Source organism: Oncorhynchus clarkii, chromosome 1 (assembly GCF_045791955.1).
Source record: "Oncorhynchus clarkii lewisi isolate Uvic-CL-2024 chromosome 1, UVic_Ocla_1.0, whole genome shotgun sequence".
In the NCBI taxonomy this organism is placed as follows: domain Eukaryota; kingdom Metazoa; phylum Chordata; class Actinopteri; order Salmoniformes; family Salmonidae; genus Oncorhynchus; species Oncorhynchus clarkii.
Window position 1 is genome coordinate 42,001,128 of NC_092147.1, and position 19,650 is coordinate 42,020,777.

A 19,650-nucleotide genomic window follows, 5' to 3' on the forward strand; every position below is an offset into this window, starting at 1 on the left:
TAACTCACCTTGCCAAATGTACCAGAGAGTGTACAACGTTTTGTCCAGAGCAAGCACTGCACTCATAGAAAATCAACTGGCAGTCCTGCAAAGGAGATTTCATAACTGTCATTAGCAAATGAAAGACCGGGAAGTCAATGGGATGTACAGTAGAGTGCTCTGATTGGAACTGGCTGTAGTAGGTCGATCATGCTCTCCTCTTCCACACAGCCTCCTACTCAGGCCTGTTTAGTAACATTAAAGGTAATCATTGTCTGGACTAACGGCCATTGGCGCAAAATGAAAAATAAGAGCTGCTCGACTGATCTAAGGCACTTAGCAATTATCTATCACCATAGAAACTACAGACCCAAAGGGGAAAAAAATGGAATATACAAATATACAAAATTATTGAGGGATGATAGAAGTCAAAAAACAACTCCTAGATCTTTAAGGCCCACACACACACATTGTTAAAAAAAAATTAAAAAACGAATTGTGTTGCTTTTTCTTATTCAGTGAGAAGATGGCCTACTACTTTGTGGCTGTGGGCACTGAGAAGCCTGTGGGTTGAAGACAACGCCCAGGGAATTGCCGATAGACAGACCTTGGCCAATTTTTCGCCTACTCTCGTCTGAACCTCCCGCTCGCTCTCCTTGTCCGTTTTATTTCCCAGCAGCATGATGGGAATATCCTCGCCGGCCCCCTCCTGTTAAGAGAGATGGAGATGTTGGGCACTGATGCACTCCATTAGGGCTAGAACCTCAGCGGTCTCTTTCAGATACCCAGTGGGTGAGCAGCATTCAGCGTTGCAGGTTTTTAACATCAGTGTTACACTGAGAAAGGTCACGGACAAATAACGGTAGTACATGACACACAATCCGTAACGATAATGAATGGTAACTTGTATCGTGCCGCTTTACAAATATCCAGTAAGAATTACAATAATTAGTGCATTTGATCTGATATTGTATATAAAATGTTCTGTAAGCCTACATTGAATGTGCTATTGAGCAGAAGGAGGCTCTCCGTATGATCTACATTTCTCTGAGCTTGTATGTGTCGGCCTGCTATTTCAGAGGTGAGCAGTGAAGTGCTTGGGCTCGTCTTACCTGTACACTGGTCAGCCACTGTCTCACCGCAGTGAAGCTCTGCTCATCAGTGATGTCATACATGACTACCACACCGTCAGCCTTGCGGAAGAACTGCTTGGTGATGCTGCGATACCTGAAGGGGTGGTGAAGGAAAACTGAGAACTCCCCCATTTGTACCTTATCCTCAAGCATAACAAAATAATTATGGAATTTGATCTTATACTAAAAATGTTGTCTCATTAGATACTATTTTCAAGTGTCATGTGCAACATGGTCTCATTAGAAAATACTGTAAAAAAAAAGAAAAAGCACTGCAGTAATATTTCACTTCACTGACATCAGCAATGTGCCATACAGCATAACTGCATGTAGCAAAACAAAAGCTGCTGAGGTAAAAAGTTGAATGTGTTTAAATTCACTTATTATGGTCAAGCTCCCACCTCTCCTGTCCTGCTGTATCCCACATCTGCAGCGCCACCTGGCTGTTGTCCACCGTTATCGTTTTCACACTGTAGTCTATGCCTGTTGATGCAGGATGGACAAGATAATATTCCTCTGATTTAAGTCATCCAAGTAATTTACTAGATTTTTCCTTCCAATTATATTTTTTCTTGTCATTTTCTGTCAGTATTATTTGTAGAAGTGCTGGGTTTGTAGCAAAATAGAAAAGGTTGAACAATGATGAAAGGAACCAACAATTGATTTCCGGGCAAACTCTGGTAGAACAAGGAACTTCAAAAGGATATGTCCTTCTCTGAGTTTTTGAAATGTTACTCCCATCGATGGTTGCAATCAACAATATTTGTCCCCTGTGCTCAAATAGAAAAGGAGAAACATGTTTTTTTGTCAATGATTGCATCAATGAGAGTTGAGAGTATATTGCCCATTGTTCTAGAGCAGGGGTGTCAAAGTCAAATGGACGGAGGGCCAAATAAAAAAATCAGCTACAAGACGAGGGCCGGACTGTTCGAATGTTCATTGAAAAATTTTTAAATGACGCATATAGTCTAGTGAACCTAATTGAACCTACTGAAAACCTAACAAATATATTACAATATGATCAGATAAATAAAGCAATATTTTCTTATGGCTCTGTCAGTAATCTTTAATTTTCAACAGACACAAAAGACAAATTTCCTTTATATAAATATCCCCATAACATGAACATTAAATGAAAGAAACCGGTATTCAAGGCACCATCAGTAGACTATATTTTCTATTTTAGCAAAAGTGGGCTAAATTTACTTCAAAGAAAAAACAATAATAGCAATTTTCTATCATCCACTCAACTGAAATATTTTTAAAATATAATTGGATTGAAATACAAAAAAATAAAGTGCAAAAATCTATTAATCAAAAACAACACTTTGTTTAAGGAGAAGTAACATGCAGTGAAAACAAATATTAAATTTTAACTTTTAAACTTGAACTGAGTAAAAACTCTAAATATGTGATTGCACAGTAATGTTCACTTGTTTGAGGTTGAGGGTGATACTTGGTGGTGTCCCATCTTTTCCACAAGTTCATCAATGTTCGGGGTAAGGCTCTGAGCTGAAGAAATCCTCAGAATTGAGTGGAGGTGTTCAGCAGTAAGTCGACTTCTGTGTGATGTTTTGTTCAGGTTCATCAAAGAAAACAGTTGTTCACACAGGTATGTGCTGCCAAACATAGACAACGTTTGAGCAGCCTGGATGCGCAGCTGGGGCATTGTGCCGGGGAGGAAACGGGCGAACTCCGCAGCACCCACTGCCGCATATTTTGCCCTCAGTGCATCATTGCATTGGAGGTCAATCAACTCCATTTGGAGGTTTGGTGGTGAGCTTTCCACGTCAACAGCAAATGGGTTACCGAGCAGTTCCAACCTGCTTTTTTGTGCTTCAAAGTCAGCAAATCGGCGTCGAAAGTCAGCGGCAAGCATACCTATTTTATCAGCCAACTGTGTGCTCGGGAACGCACTGGTAGAGAGCTTCTCTTTCATGGTCTGGCAGCTGGGAAAGTGGCTCAAATTTTCTTTCCGCATCTGCGTCTCCCACAGAGTCAGTTTGGTTTTAAATGCCTTCACTGTACTGTACATATCAGAGATGACACGATCCCGACCCTGCAGCTGCAAGTTTATTGCATTCAGATGACTCGTAATGTCACACAGAAAAGCCATTTCACACAGAAACATTTCGTCTCGGAGTTGTGTTGTGTCTTTCCCTTTGCTGTCCAAGAACAGACAAATCTCCTCACGAAGCTCGAAACATCTTTGAAGCACCTTTCCCTGGCTTAGCCATCGCACCTCTGTGTGATAAGGCAAATCACCATGCTCCGTTTCTAACTCCGTCAGAAATGCCTTGAACTGGCGGTGATTCAAACCTTTGGCTCTGATAAAGTTAACTGTGCGCGTGATGATGCTCATTACATGCTCCATTTTCAAGGCTTTACCGCACAACGCTTCCTGGTGTATGATACAATGATAAGCTGTCAGCTCACCTGTCGCGTTTTCCTCTTGCATCTTTTCCCGTATCTTCGCCACCAGTCCGCTCCTGTGTCCACACATCGCAGGTGCTCCGTCGGTTGTCAAACCCACGAGTTTTTCCCAAGGCAGCTCCATCTCATTTACACATCTTGACACCTCTTCATACAAATCATGCCCCGTAGTTGTGCCATGCATAGGACGTAAAGCCAAAAACTCCTCTGTCACGCTTAGGTTGGAGTCCACTCCGCGGATGAAAATTGACAACTGGGCAATGTCAGAAATGTCGGTGCTCTCATCCACAGCCAAGGAATATGCAATAAAATCTTTTCCCTTTTTCACAAGCTGCTCTTTTAGATTGATGGACAACTGGTCTACTCTCTCGGCAATGGTGTTTCTGCTCAGACTCACATTTAAAAAGAGTTGCCTTTTTTCTGGGCAAACTTCGTCACAAACTTTAATCATGCAGTTTTTGATGAAATCCCCCTCCGTAAATGGCCGGGCTGATTTAGCGATCTCTTCTGCCAAAATAAAACTGGCCTTGACAGCAGCCTGGCCTTGTGATTTGGCTTTTTTGAACAGAGCCTGTCGAGATTTGAGGCCTCGTTTTAATTCCTCTGCCTTTTGTAGCCTTTGTTCCATGTCCATATTCTTGTTTTTGTCCGCGTGTTTCGTTTCATAATGTCGTCTCAGATTATACTCTTTCAGTACCGCCACACTTTCTCCACACAGAAGACACACAGGTTTTCCAGCTACCTTCGTGAACATATACTCCGACTCCCACCTTGTTTGAAACCCCCGGTTCTCAGTATCCACCTTCCGTTTTGCCATTTTTGATGGGTATCTGAAAGTTAATTTTACTGTGATGCTGACGACTGCTGTGCCAATAAATATTGAAATGAAGCAGCCTACTGCTCGGTGCGTCACCTTTGCATTGTGGGAAATGTAGTATTGGTGCGTGTAAAAGATCTGCGGGCTGCCGGCTTGCTGCGGGCCGGTTCTAATAATAAATCAAGATCATCCCAGGGGCCGTAAAAAACCTTCTTGCGGGCCGGATGTGGCCCGCGGGCCTTGACTCTGACATATGTGTTCTAGAGGGACCATACAATTCAAAATCCATCTGACTCTCTCCTAAAAATGACTATTTTCAGAATCAAATCATTTTTGTGTGCTTCCAAACAGGGTCTAAATAGAGAGGAGATTAGAGTTCTGGAGCTGTTCGTACTAGGATTCTGAATAATTCAGTATTCTCGCAGTCAGTCAAAGAACAAACTAGGTTTGGGTGTGTAAAAATCTACTGTACAACAGAAAGGCCAATTGGAAGTATCCAGTTATGGCCAGTGGTTCTTAACCTTGTTGGAGGTACTGAACCCCACCAGTTTCATATGCGCATTCACCGAACCCTTCTTAATTGGAAAACTAAAATATGATTTTTCAAATTCAAAACATAGGTATATATTTTACTGGTGCACAAAATGAACCGTGCATCAACATCACTGTGTTCAAAGAACAAAATCATCAAAACATGATTTTCACACAAAAACATAATAATGAATATTTACTGCAAATCAGGGTGACTTCTGCTGTTGCCTTTCAGAGACCAGTTCAGAAATGCGCGGCTTCACCTTGGCAAGTGCCACTCATGTCATTTTCACAACAAAGTCTGTTCCTTTTCTTTGTTTTTATGTCCAGCATCCTCGAAAAGGATTGCTCGCAAAGATATGTTGTAACAAACGGCATGAACATCTCCAGAGCTTTCTTAGCAATAACAGGGTACTACCATTTGTTGATTTCATCGAGGTATCTGTTGTCTCAACACTAAACGTGAATGGCTGTCTCACCCATGCTGGATATTACTCTCTTGCAGGGAAGTATCCGTCGAGAGACTTTGCAAGCTCATCTAAGTGCGTGGCAATTGCTTGCTTCAGTTCCGCGGGTACAGAAATGTCTCCGATTCCAGATACATCTTCGATCTTACTTACACAGTCGTCCAGCAGGGGAAAGTTTGCGAAGTTATCGTTCTCTGTTCGTCGTTTCCATAACGGTAGCTTTTTTTGAAAAGCCTTCCGGTTTTCCTCCGCTTCGATGATGTTGACTCCACCGCCCTGCATCTTTTGATTGAGATGATTGAGAGCTGCGAAGATATCAGCCATGTACGCTAAAATGAGAATGAACTCAGAATTTTTGAAGCAATCTGCATGACAATGTTGGTGCTCTTGCAAAAACAGGGCTAATTCCACACGCACGGCAAAAACACGATTCAGCACCGGTCCCAGGGTTAACTACCGAACGTTAGAATGGTACAGAAGTACCTCGAATTCAGAGCCCATTTCTTTACACAGCTCACTGAAGATGCGGTGCCTCAGAGCACTAGTTCGCACATAGTTCACGCATTCCACTACAATTTGTAATACTTCTACCAGTTTTGGAGGCAAGGTTTTTGTTGCCAACGCATGTCTGTGCAGAATACAATGCGTAACCATGATGTGTGGTGCATCGGCTTTCACTAGCGCACCAAAACCAGACTTTCTTCCCAGCATGACTGGAGCTCTGTCCGAACAAACTGCCGAAACCATATCCCACGAAAGATTGTTTTTGAAGAAGTCATCCACAAGTTTTTTCACATCGGCTGCCTTAGTTGTTGTTGTAAGAGGCTTACAAAATAAAATCTTCCTTTATCACGTCGTCTTTCACATAGCGCACGAATACAGCAAACTGGCTTAGATTGGAAACGTCTGTGTTCTCGTCGAGTTGAAGGCTGAAATTTGCCAGGCTTGAAATCAGATCTACAACTACTTGAGCCAAGATGTCTTTGCTCACGTCCTCTATTCTGTCGCTGATGGTGTCATTTGAAAGAGGAATTTGGGATAATTTAACTTCAGCCTCTTTTCCCAGCATGATATTCGCCATCTTCAACACAGCTGGTTTTATGAGTGTTTCATCAATGGTGTGTGGTTTGCCCTGCTTTGCGATCAGGTAAGCAACTTCGTACGATGCTGTGAGGATCGGTTTGTTGATGGGTACAAAGCCGAGAACAGGCAGAGTAGCATTTTCATCGAATCTGGCTCTCTTCACCTTGAATTCAGCAAGCGTTGTGTTCTTGTATTTTCCATCTCCATGCAGCTTAAGGAAGTGTTCTCTTAGTTTTGCCGGTGCTAGACTAGAATTGCTCAACTTGGCATTGCAAATCATGCAGTTAGGACGCTGACTCCCATCACGTTCCGTTATACATGTGAATCCATATTGTACATATTCGTCCGACCACTTTCTTTTTTTACTCGACATAGTAAGTATGAAGGGATTCAAATATTAAGAACGAAATCACAAGACGTACCATCACGACAGTCACAAGTCAACTACTGAGCGCACCAAATTCCCTGCAGCACAGATAGGCCAAGCGATGTAGCGTGATCACCTGCAGCCAATGATGGCCAAGCGGGGCGTGTCATCACGAATCATATGAGTCGGATGTGTGTCTTGACCTCCGCCGAACCCCTGAGACTGACTCACCGAACCCCTGGGGTTCGATCGAACCCAGGTTAAGAACCACTGAGTTATGGTCTGTGTCACTGCAAGTCAGTCAATACAACAGTACCACAATATGGTTTATCCGCTTAGGCTGTTGCCTATGTAGTGCAAAATCAACAACAGTTGGCCTTCCACAGTGTAAGCAATCAGCATTTAAAAGAGCTTAATGAGCAAAGCCAGTATGAGGTGTGAGAGGGAGGGTGAGGTCAGCCAGCCACATGTCTGTGGGCTCAGCTCTGCCCTGCCCTGGGTCATGTTGATTATAACCACACCGTATCAAAACAGTTTGCAACATAAAACTAGAGATTCTTATTCTTAAGTCCAGGTAGTTCCTCCCGGGTTTTCGTCCGCTTTGTTCCGTTGGTGCCTAATGAAAATCCTGCTCTGCTGTAGAAAAGGAACCCTGGAGAGGCCAGCCACTACTCACCCACGGTGGCAGAGGTGCCTGGGTAGAAGCAGTCGTCACAGAACCTCATGAGGAGGGAGGTCTTCCCCACGCTAGAGTTCCCTACCAGCACGATCTTAAACAGGCGGTCTGGGGGTGGTGCTGCAACCTCCTGGAAACAACACAGAGAGATAAAGCAGAGGGAAGAGGTCATTCTAGAAGTTTCATTGCATTTTGCCATACTCCCTTTTGTGCTTAGGTTAACTTTTCCTCAAGTAATAAGCAAGATATTTCAGATTGCGGCTATCCAAGTCGACATATGCTGGGAGGGTATACTAAAACGATGACATTTCATAGGACACCAGAAACAAAATTGTAGACCTGCACCAGGCTGGGAAGACTGAATCTGCAATAGGTAAGCAGCTTGATTTGAAGAAATCAACTGTGGGAGCAATTATTAGGAAATGGAAGACATACAAGACCACTGATAATCTCCCTCGATCTGGGGCTCCACGTAAGATCTCACCCCGTGGGGTCAAAATAATCACAAGAACGGTGAGCAAAAATCCCAGAACCACACGGGGGGACCTAGTGAATGACCTGCAGAGAGCTGGGACCAAAGTAACAAAGCCTACCATCAGTAACACACTACGCCGCCAGGGACTCAAATCCTGCAGTGCCAGACGTGTCCCCCTGCTTAAGCCAGTACATGTCCAGGCCCGTCTGAAGTTTGCTAGAGAGCATTTGGATGATCCAGAAGAAGATTGGGAGAATGTCATATGGTCAGATGAAACCAAAATATAACTTTTTGGTAAAAACTCAACTCGTCGTGTTTGGAGGACAAAGAATGCTGAGTTGCATCCAAAGAACACCATACCTACTGTAAAGCATGGGGTGGAAACATCATGCTTTGGGGCCGTTTTTCTGCAAAGGGACCAGGACGACTGATCCGTGTAAAGGAAAGAATGAATGGGGCCATGTATCGTGAGATTTTGAGTGAACCTCCTTCCATCAGCAAGGGCATTGAAGATGAAACGTGGCTGGGTCTTTCAGCATGACAATGATCCCAAACACACCGCCCAGGCAACGAAGGAGTGGCTTCGTAAGAAGCATTTCAAGGTCCTGGAGTGGCCTAGCCAGTCTCCAGATCTCAACCCCATAGAAAATCTTTGGAGGGAGTTGAAAGTCCATGTTGCCCAGCAACAGCCCCAAAACATCACTGCTCTAGAGGAGATCTGCATGGAGGAATGGGCCAAAATACCAGCAACAGTGTGTGAAAACCTTGTGAAGACTTACAGAAAACGTTTGACCTCTGTCATTGCCAACAAAGGGTATTTAACAAAGTATTGAGATAAGTATTTGGTCAATAACCATAATATCTTCCACCATAATTTGCAAATAAATTCATAAAAAATCCTACAATCTGATTTTCTGTTTTTTTTCCTCTCTCATTTTCTCTGTCATAGTTGAAGTGTACCTATGATGAACATTACAGGCCTCTCATCTTTTTAAGTGGGAGAACTTGCACAATTGGTGGCTGACTAAATACTTTTTTGCCCCACTGTATACATGTTAGCCTCATTCTAAAATGTATTCAATTAATGGTTTTCCTCAATCTACACATAATACCCTATAACGACAAAACAAAAACAGGTTATTCAAAATTTTAGCAAATTTATAAAAAATGGAAAACAGAAATATCTTGTTTACATAAGTATTCAGATCCTTTGCTATGAGACTCAAAATTGAGCTCTGGTGCATCCTGTTTCCATTGATCATCCTTGATATGTTTCTACAACTTGATTGGAGTCCACCTGTGGTCAATTCAATTGATTGGACATGATTTGGAAAGGCACATACCCGTCTCTATAAGGTCCCACAGTTGACAGTGCATATCAGAGCAAAAACAAAGCCATGAGGTCAAAGGAATTGTCCGTAGAGCTCCGAGACAGGATTGTGTCGAGGCACAGATCTGGGGAAGGGTCTAAAAAAAAACATCTGCAGCATTAAACACATTCTTAAATGGAAGTTTGGAACCACCAAGACCCTTCCTAGAGCTGGCCACCCGGCCAAACTTTGCAATTAGGGGAGAAGGGCCTAGGTCAGGGAGGTGACCAAGAACCCGATGGTCACTGACAGAGCTCCAGAGGTCCTCTGTGGAGATGGGATAACCTTCCAGAAGGACAATCATCTCTGCAGCACTCCACCAATCAGGTCTTTATGGTAGAGTTTCCAGACGGAAGCCATTCCTCAGTAAAAGGCACATAACAGCCCGCATGGAGTTTGCCAAAAGGCACCTAAAGGACTCTGACCATGAGAAACGAAATTCTCTGGTCTGATGAAACCACGATTGAACTCTTTGGTCGGAATGCCAAGTGTCACATCTGGAAGAAGCCTGGCACCATCCCTAAAGTGAAGCATGGTGGCAGCATCATGCTGTGGTAAGGTTTTTCAGCGTCAGGGACTGGGAGACCAGTCAGGATCGAGGGGAAGATGAACGGAGCAAATTACAGAGAACCTTGATGAAGTCCTGATCGCTCTGGAGTAGGTTCTCAGACTGGGGTGAAGGTTCACCTTCCAACAGAATAACGACTCTAAGCACACAGCCAAGACAACGCAGGAGTGGCTTCGGGAGCTTGAGAGGATCTGCGGAGAATGGGAGACACGCCCCAAATACAGTTGAGCCAAGTTTGTAGCGTCAAGAAGACTCTAGGCTGTAATCGCTGGCAATTGTGCTTCAACAAAGTACTGAGTAAAGGGTCTGAATATTTATGTAAATGTGATTTAAGTTTAGCAAAAATGTCTGAATACCCCATAATGACAAAGCAAAAACAGGTTTTGTGTGTAGATTTTTTTTTTTTTGGGGGGGGGGGGGCGGACAATTTAATCCATTTTAGAATAAGGCTAACTTAACAAAATGTGGAAAAAGTCAAGGGGTCTGAATACTTTCCAAATGCACTGTATATAGAGTAAGTTCCTAGATGACATTAAATCATGACCTCCTGAAACATTCATTCAACACAAGTAGCTAAACCTGTTGCCAGGGTAACTGTGGGGTCAAGTCACTCAAAGTGAAAAACCCAACCCTGTGACCGCTGTTCTATCTCAGGTCTGCTCAGACAGAAAAACAGGACTTTGAAAACACATTGTGCTGTACATCCACCTTCACCCCTCTCTATACGGGGTCAGGAGAACCAACAAAAACACACTGACCTACAAACAACCCAGAAGGACTGAAGAGGAAGGCAAGGTTCTTTTAAAGGGAAGATTACTAGGCCAACTGACACCTTCTCATTGTCTATTGATCAGAGTAAAAACAAAGCCTGTCCACATTATGACCAATCAACCTCGTCTCTGAGCATAAGTCTTACGTTCACCACAGTCTCCTTGCCGACAGGCTGGCCCCTGGGGGATGTAGGCGTCTCTGACTCTCTGGTGTCAGCTGGCTGCTGCTCCCTAGTCGGAAGAGAACTTGGAGGATATATTGAGTTCATCTGCAGCTCTATGTGTTCTTCCTCCTCCCCGTCTTCCTCCGCCTCCTCGCTCCACTCACAGAGCTGGGCATGGTAGTCATCCTGCAAGAGCTGGGGTAGGTGATCCTCCTCTATGGAGATTATCCTCTGTAGGGGTATGTGGGGGGGTTTGGAGGCTACCACATCCTCCAGGCTGTAGCCATTCACTCCCCCCGGGCTCTTCTTCTTAGAGTGGGGGAGCCCTACCTCTTCCTCACTGGAGAGACAGGGATGAGATGGTAATTGGAGGGACAAATGTGAATTGGCTGACAATTGCTTTTTTTTTTGGAACATAAAGGTATGGCTGTAGAATGTGAAGCGACTCGCATATTTATATAAGCATTTGCATATTCAGAACAATGTAAATACAGTACGGACATGTTCTGCACAGAGTTACAACTGCAGCCCTATTGAACAGCTTTCTGTCCTACATTTGCATTCTGTGTCACGTGCTTTGTTCTACTTTGAGTAATGCCATCTACTTAGAAAATATGAATCATTCACCATTAATAACTACTCAAGCTACAGTCAGTCATACTGAAGTGTGTATTGTAGGTGAATTGAACATTAGTATAAATTAAGGCCTCCACAACTGAATCAGACAGTATTCACTCAATTTGTATTAAAAGCATTTCAGAGCAAACGGTGTACCATTTAAAGGCCTTTTTGTCAAAGGGATTCAGAGTATTTGATCCAGGCCTCGGGTTCCGAGCAGGATTTTCAACAGTATTCCTCAGTTTCTGCAAAACAAATGTAAAATCTACAGTTTGATTGCAATTGGATTTGATTAAAAAAATTTTTTTAGGTTCCATGCTTTTTCCAGGAATCACATTTTTAGGATTGGATCTATCAAACAGAGCAGACAGACATGGGATTTCACAAATGGACAATGAAAAAATGCATGCGAATACTTACTTGATACGAGGACATATCTCGTTCATCTCGTAAGTGTTTGTTCATTTCCCTGGAGACAATATAACAAGGAATGGGTTCATTGCAAAAAATAAACGTTTTCTAAGAACAAGTGAGAAAGCGCTTTGAGGAGTTTGCCTGAGGTCAATGCTATATGCTTTGCTATCTACTCGATGGATGCGTGGCCTTGGTTTGTAGTGAAAATGACATTGTACACTATTGTACAGTATGCTATTTGCTCATTGATTTGGAGAACAGTGACCCCTGGACTGATATAACCCATTGCCTCTCTCCTAGTGTGCGTCTGTCTGTCTCCACTCTTACCTCAGCAAGTCAAGTTGTTTCAGCAGGCTTGCTCGCTCTCTCTGCAATCCCTCTGTGACCTGGTACATTTCCCTGTGTTGGAAAACAAATCCACATATTCGTGTACTGTGGACTCACAAGGAGACCCAATCAGGATCCCAGACAGTCAGCTAGCCGACCAGACAGCCAGCCACAAACAAGCAGACTTACCTCTCCCTCTCATTGTGCAGGCGTGACGACTGCTCCTGCAGGAGGCCCAGCTGCTCCTGGGCCAGGCTCAGCTCCTGACTGGTGTGCTCCAGCTCTTGGGCCAGATCCTCATTGGTCTGCTTCAGCTTCACATTCTCCACCTTGGTCACGTGCTGCTCGCTGTGAAGCTCCCGACACTGACACTCCAACTGGGGGAGGGGGACACAGGGGATAGGGGCCACAGTCATACAGAGGAGAATGGCAGAGGGGACAACACACAAAAACACTACGGCCAAAAGCAGACGCCCTACAAAACGCACTTTCATCTGATCATATGCAGCTTTTAAAACACAATTTCCCAGACACTACTATGCAGTAACAATCATAGCCTGATCGTCCTTAGCAATCAGTCTCTATTGTGTGATTGCTACGATACACCGAGCATTGATGAATGGAAAAGATGAAACAAGTGATATCTGCCAGCCTGGTCTGACCCACACGCATCCATTAAATCCAGGGGCTGTGTGAAGACACTCATAAGGCTGCTGTCTTGACTGTAGCCTCAAACACTACTATCATTCTACATATATAAGCCAAAGTGCTCCAACAGGAGATCTAAAACAATAGATGTTTTAAATTGAGCGACACTGCGATGAGGCTAGCCAGCATAGGGTCTGGATGCCTCCTTTACAGACTGTGTTGGCAGCATAGAAATAGAATCTCTAGAACAGACATTCCCATTAAAGTCAATGTTCTGCCATTCTATTTCCATGGTCGGCAGAGAGGAACATGAAATGTGAATTACAGATATGAGACAGTTAAGAGGCGCTCAGGTACCTCAGAGAAAGCCTTGGTGACTTGGGTACAGTAGGAACTAAGGCCTTATTCCCCTTTGTAAAGCAAATGAAGAAGTACTGGTAAGACTAATTGTTGCCAATTAGTTTACTCCAGTTAGGGGAGATAGGGGAAAATAATACAGTGGAAATGATGCAGACAATTACATTGATGAAAGCCACAATCTAATATTAAAGCTAATCTCCACCCCTAAAAAAATTAAAAATGAGACTAATTTCCAATGGACAAATTAGTCTTAAAAGCTTTAGCGGTGTTCTGTTTGTGAGAGTGTGATGGTTACACATGATCCTCTCTGAGTTTCCATTAAAGAATATGCTGCAGACAGACACTCAGCAACAACTCTTAGAGTCTACTAATAATAACACCTGGTGACAAGTCGGTCACCAAAATTAGATTTAAAATCTAAAATAATACGTTTTGCACAGTGCAAATCTACCCATCAGCCTGTGATCATCAAGGACTCATCATTCGTGTCCTGACTCACCCGCCTCTGTTTCTGGAAGATCTGCTCCAGCTCCCGCTCCTTACTGGAGAGCTGATGCTCTAGGTCCTGGCTCCTAGACAGGAAGCGCTCAGAGTCCTGCAGGGGGGGGGGAGAGAGAGAGAGCGGGAGGGAGAACAAGAGAGCAAGAGGATCTTCCCCAAAACTGAGGTTACTAACAAGGCGTATGCAGTGGGAGATCTCTTCCTTTACCTGCAGGAGGATCCTGTCCTTCTCATTTTTGATTTGCTGCTCCATTTCTTCATATAAGCGCTGGATCTCGTCGTCATGTGTTGCTGCTTTTCTGTTCGGATGTAGAATTCTTGTTAATGCTAATAAAGCATTTTCCACTAGCTTTGGCAGCACACAAGAAAATGGGCCACTCAAGTGTTATCAAATGTTTAGTTAAGCTTTCAGTCTGCCATTTCAAATCATACAGTAGGTCAACTGTAAGCTGGTATGACGCATTCCAAACAGGCATAGCAACAAATAACAGGTTCAGATGAGTACCAGAAAGAAATAAATGCACTTATTTGCAGTGTAGTTCACACCTGAAAACCAAAAAGGATAACTATAATTACTTAACCATTCAAGGCCTGACCACTCCGGCCAGCTTAAAAACATTTTTTTGAAATCCCTGCGTCTCTACAGCTCTGAATAGAGCAAGAAAGACGGTCACGAGTTTTGAAACAGCTGCAGTGTGAGCCACCTGTCATAAAACCCAACCATAGCAGCCTCATCCAACATTTGCATTCCTTTCACTTAGAAACGGCCTCAAAAACAGGTTGTTGTTCAGCTATGGGTAACTATGTAATGCACCACTATGGTACAAAAGCTAAGCTGTGCTCAGTTGAAACATGACAAAATAAACCAGTAGGTAGAGATTGTCAAGTAGTATTCCTTTGAGTAAAATTGCTATGATCATTGTCTGTCACAATTTGGAGAAAGTGAGAGTTTTGGGAGCACATTCACAAGCACTTAATATTGCTTTGGAGCTGGGAGGTTAGGCACATCCCAACAGTGGACTAAAAGTGTTTCACCCACACTGTAAAACTTTAACACTTCTCCCTTCCCAAGGCAGCACTAGCTCTTAATGTGTGGAATTTAGCAGGCTTAACTAAGGACTACAAATATGTCAGTCAGAAAAAGTTATACTTTTAGTAATAAACTTTTTTTTTTTAAAGGGGGAGAAAAACACAGAAAAAACATGCCTGGGGACAATCATTCTATATATGCCCTAATGCAAAAAAGGTTTAAATGACATTCATATCGTAGCAAGCATATACAGCAAGCTACTTTGCCATGTGTTACTCCTGCAGAGGTTATCTGTAAAGGAACATTGAGCTAGCCTGGTCTCAGATCTGTTTGTATCATGTAGCCAATGAATATTTGAGTTGGCAAGACAGCACAAACAGATCTGGGACCAGGCTACAGTGAGCTACTAATTTCTTAAATTCTACATAGGTATCAATACCTGAAGAATGGCGATATTTCTACCTTTTAAGGGCGCTCTCCATCTCCCTCTTCTCCTGGTTGGCCTCTTTGATCTGGAAGGTGACCCTGGCCAGGAACTCCTCAAAGTTGGACAGGAGATGCGGCTCATCTCTTCTCAGCTGGGCCCACAGACTACGCACCTCACCAGGGCTGATGGGAAGGGGGTCAGAACAAAGATTAGTCTGAATGACAAGATCTGGAATACAGTCTGTACTCAGGTTTCTGTGTAGAACAACTGTACTGAGGTACTTCTTGGTGTGGGGGAAAGAAAAAAAATACTTTAAGTTGAATTATACTTTTAGGTCAAAGTGAACAATGTTGGCAGGCAGGCAGTGGGTAGCTGTGGGCTGCCTGCAGTAGTGCTGACTTGCAAAATTGACATTTGGTCAAGATGATCTTAGCCTAGAAAATCCCATTTCCTATTAGTTGAAAATAGTGCTATTTTGATACAACAGTTTAAACACAATCTTTGTCTGTGCCATGGTCTTCACGTCAGTGTTCAGATAATGACTGGAATCATTTATTTACGTAATTTATTGGCAGGGCAATATGTGGAAAGACCAATTGAGAAAATGATCTCATACAATGCATGTTTGATGGATCTCTGTTCATAGAAATTTGGACTGATTGATAAGACTCCTATACAAATATGGAAACTTTCCGATCCTCACAGTAGAGTTACATGCCGTGTCAACTTCAGGAAAACACACCGGAGGTTGAAGCAAATCTGATGTAAATTGTCAGCATTCCTTTCTGGTTCTAACCCAGGTTTGCAGACTGTCAATAGGATGTACTTATCAAGTTGACATCCTCACCTACTACCGTTTACTTTTATTGAGCCACATTTGTTTGCTAAAGGTGAGTCTAGTCATGCATTAAACGAGGCCCGGCTCTCTCGTTTCTCTCCTCTGAATGCCTGGAGTTCAAACGGCCAAAAGCACTGGTGCCAACACCCACCAATGTCTGGAATACATCCATAGACATGAACGTCAGTGACGATAATGATTTGTTCAAGGTTAAATAACCCAACTCAATTTAGACAAACTTTTCCAATGTGAGGTTTTTTGGGTAGACGACAGTGACCTCAGGTATTTCATCTGTTTTCTACTTAAACATGTCTGTAGACTTTATGCTTGTTCGTTAAGCTTATAGAATGAGAAATATCAAAGCAAGCATGATTGAAACAGATTGGCTAACACTACTTTGGAGCGGCAATTTAGCGCTTTTTGTTTTGCACAGCTGACTTCAATCAATCTAATCCTTCTAAAGGAATAGACTGGTCATTTGAGAGCATTATTGAGGGTTGGACAAAGATTCACATAGTATGGACGTCACAGACAAAAACAAACACTCACTCCTCAAAGACGTTGCTGGCGCCCAAGCTCTCCATGAGCATGCAGAAGTGCCTCTCTTCCTCGTCCTCGCTGCCCATCAGCCTCTCCTCCCACTGGGTCTGGTAAAGGGAGTCTGGGGGGCCCTGGTTGGCTTCCTTGGCAATGGGGCTGGCCTCCCCCATCCCTTCTGTTACAGAGATCCTTCGGCCAAACAGGAATTCACCTGGAGAAATAAGAGTCCAGGAGATGATTTATAACACCCTTTACTCCCTCTCTTTCTATGTATCTGTACCTACTCAGAGCTGCATAATCTGCTTGCACTAGCACAGTTCATGTTATTATGAAGAAAGGGAAGATGCATCAAATCAAACTACATCACTTTTTCAAAACAAATCACTGAACATCCAACATACATTGGACAGTAGAAAGCGAGAAGAGGACATAATCAACGTACTGAACCCTGAGGAGAACTCCTGCAGGGTGAGGTATCCGTTGCCGTCAGAATCCAGGGTGTCGAAGACATTCTCCAGCTCCTCTGCACTAAGGGGCAGCTGTCCATGGAGCCGCTGCGGAGCAGGACACGCAACACAAATCAGGTGCCATGGACACAACTGGGGACCTGAAGGACTCAAGAGTCTTTACGTTAAAACGGACACCGTAATTGGGGGGAGAACATGCTCATAGTAACAGAATAAATGGAATTGTATCAAACTCAAAAAAACACACGGCTTCCATGCGTTTCACGCAATTCCATTCACTCAATTCCAGACGTTATTGCGAGCCATTATCCCTCAGAAGCCTCCTGTACCAACAATACAGTACGGTACAACAGCTGCCAGCCAAGCACAAAAACCTGGGAACACACTCAACAGTATCATCAGCATCAGAAGAGACGGTCATGTGCCCAAGTACAGGAGAGCAGATGTTCTTCCTGTTCATAAAGTGTATAATTTGCATTCACACAACCGATGTAACGTGAGTTCATGACAAAGGAACCGTTAACTAGGACAGGCTGCTCCATAAAACGTTTATATTGATAAACTTGAGACATTCATTCGTTCAGATTAAACTCAAAACATTATAGAAATGAACATTTCTGCCCAAAGTCAAAAACAAACAGTCAGCATTCGCCCAAACTGCCATTTACACGACAAGGCCAAGCAGTGTGTGAAAGCAAACAGACTATGAAACCCTGAAAATAAGCAGTAAAGACCACAACGATGCAGAAAAGCCAAAGCCGCTGCCTCACCTCTGTGAGCTGGGCATGTCTATGTTTACAGCGAAATCACTTGTGAAATTTGTGGTAGGAACTCCTTGTTAAACTCTCTTATCTGTGCTGAACACATCCCTTATGTCAGCAGACAGAGATCACAGCCGGAGACACCACTGCCACCCTAATGGTCACGGTGCGAGAAACATCGTAAGGCTGTTTGTGCAATCAGCAGAAACAGTAATGCTGGCAGTCGCTAGAAAACATTCATGAAATGTATTTTTTTAATTTAAAAAATGGATGTGTTCATAACTTTTCCAAATGACTTTTTTTATCCACTTTGCCCTTTTGGATAAACATGGTAAGCCTAATCAGGCATCGTAAATACCCGACTACATCTAAAACCAACTTGCATATGGCAGAGAAATACATTTCTACACAGGTCGTATGAGGATAGACCAGCAGAAATGCATTTCAGTTGCATAACACATTCACGCAGACAATTGTAATGTATTATACAGGAGTGCACACAGTTATGCACTGCCGTTATTACAACAACAAAATGTTTGGGCCTGAATTCATTACTTTCACAACTCATAAATGAACACGGGGAGTTGGTATAGGGACATTTTTTGTATATCTCCATTAACATCGGATCAAAGGGATCTATTCTATTGAGACTCTCGTCACGGCGTGGGCTCACAAGTGCTCGATCAAAGGAATACTCTGCCCATCGATGAATATGTAAGAAGCGTTCGGATCTGCACAGTCACGCAAATGAAGTTGCTGTATGACAAAGCACGGCTCTGTGTGGCTCTTTGCTGCCTGTACGTCTCGTGGGTTCCGGTCACTCTTTCACATGCTCTCCTGAATAAGATAGATACAGGCTACGTCCTCAGAATCATCTCTAATGAGCACGCCACAGAGATATAAAAGTGTCCCATTTAATTCTATGGAGCAAACGCAGGCCCTGTCCTCCACATGCAGCCTTGTGAAATGACCGGATTGTTGTCTCCAAATCTAACAAAGGGTCTATGGAGGATTTGTTGCAGTTGTTAGGTTTGGCATTATTTAGCATAATGACTCCTTCCCTTTTTCCAGATTTTATTACATTACAGCCTTATTCTAATATTGATTTGTATCAATCTACATACAATACCCCATATTAACAAAGCAAAATCAGGTTTAGAAATGTCTGGTAATTTGTATATATTTTTTTAATGAAAAATTCACAAGTATTCAGACCGTTTACTCAGTACTTTGTTGAATCACCTTTGGCAGCGATTACAACCTCAAGTCTTCTTGGGTATGACTCTACAAGCTTGGCACACCTGTATTTGGGGAGTTTCTCGCATTCTTCTCTGCAGATACGCTCAAGCTCTGTCAGGTTGGATGGGGAGTTTCACTGCACAGCTATTTTCAGGTCTCTCCAGAGATGTTTGATTGTGGTCAAGTACGGGCTCTGGCTGGGCCACTCAAGGACATTCAGAGACTTGTCCCTAAGCCACTCTTGCGTTGTCTTGGCTGTGTGCTTACGGTCGTTGTTCTGTTGGAAGGTGAACCTTCGCCCCAGGCTAAGGTCCTGAGAGCTCTGGAGCAGGTTTTCAAAGATCTCTGTACTTTGCTGTATTCATCTTTCCCTCGATCATGTCTGCCAGTCCCTGCCACTGAAAAACATCCCCACAGCATGATGCTGCCACCACCATGGTTCACCGTAAGGATGGTGTCAGGTTTCCTCCAGACGTGACGCTTGGCATTCAGGCCAAAGAGTTCAATCTTGGTTTCATCAGACCAGAGAATCTTGTTTCTCATGGTCTCAGAGTCTGTAGGTGCCTTTTGGAAAATTCCAAACGGGCTGTCATGCGCCTTTTACTGAGGATTGGGTTCCGTCTCACCACTCTACCAAAAAGGCCTGA

At 43.4% G+C, this 19,650-nt stretch overlaps 1 protein-coding gene across 3 annotated transcripts in view; it reads right to left on the bottom strand.

Annotated features, from left to right (window-relative positions):
* Positions 1–19,650, bottom strand: part of LOC139407230 (calcium release activated channel regulator 2Aa) — a 29,331-nt gene that overhangs the window by 2,112 nt on the left and 7,569 nt on the right. The window contains exons 3-17 of one of the 3 annotated variants that reach the window (XM_071150832.1): positions 16,979–17,090; positions 16,546–16,747; positions 15,194–15,340; positions 13,910–14,000; positions 13,700–13,795; positions 12,382–12,569; positions 12,193–12,264; positions 11,872–11,920; positions 11,608–11,696; positions 10,816–11,173; positions 7,487–7,616; positions 1,514–1,595; positions 1,092–1,206; positions 587–688; positions 9–85 (exon numbers count right to left, since the gene is read on the bottom strand). In XM_071150832.1, coding sequence (XP_071006933.1) covers positions 9–85; positions 587–688; positions 1,092–1,206; positions 1,514–1,595; positions 7,487–7,616; positions 10,816–11,173; positions 11,608–11,696; positions 11,872–11,920; positions 12,193–12,264; positions 12,382–12,569; positions 13,700–13,795; positions 13,910–14,000; positions 15,194–15,340; positions 16,546–16,747; positions 16,979–17,090 — 1,910 coding nt within the window. Of the gene's footprint in view, positions 1–8; positions 86–586; positions 689–1,091; positions 1,207–1,513; positions 1,596–1,769; positions 1,883–7,486; positions 7,617–10,815; positions 11,174–11,607; positions 11,697–11,871; positions 11,921–12,192; positions 12,265–12,381; positions 12,570–13,699; positions 14,001–15,193; positions 15,341–16,545; positions 16,748–16,978; positions 17,091–19,650 lie in introns of those variants that run through there. The other 2 variants (XM_071150823.1, XR_011634078.1) reach the window with 2 other exon arrangements.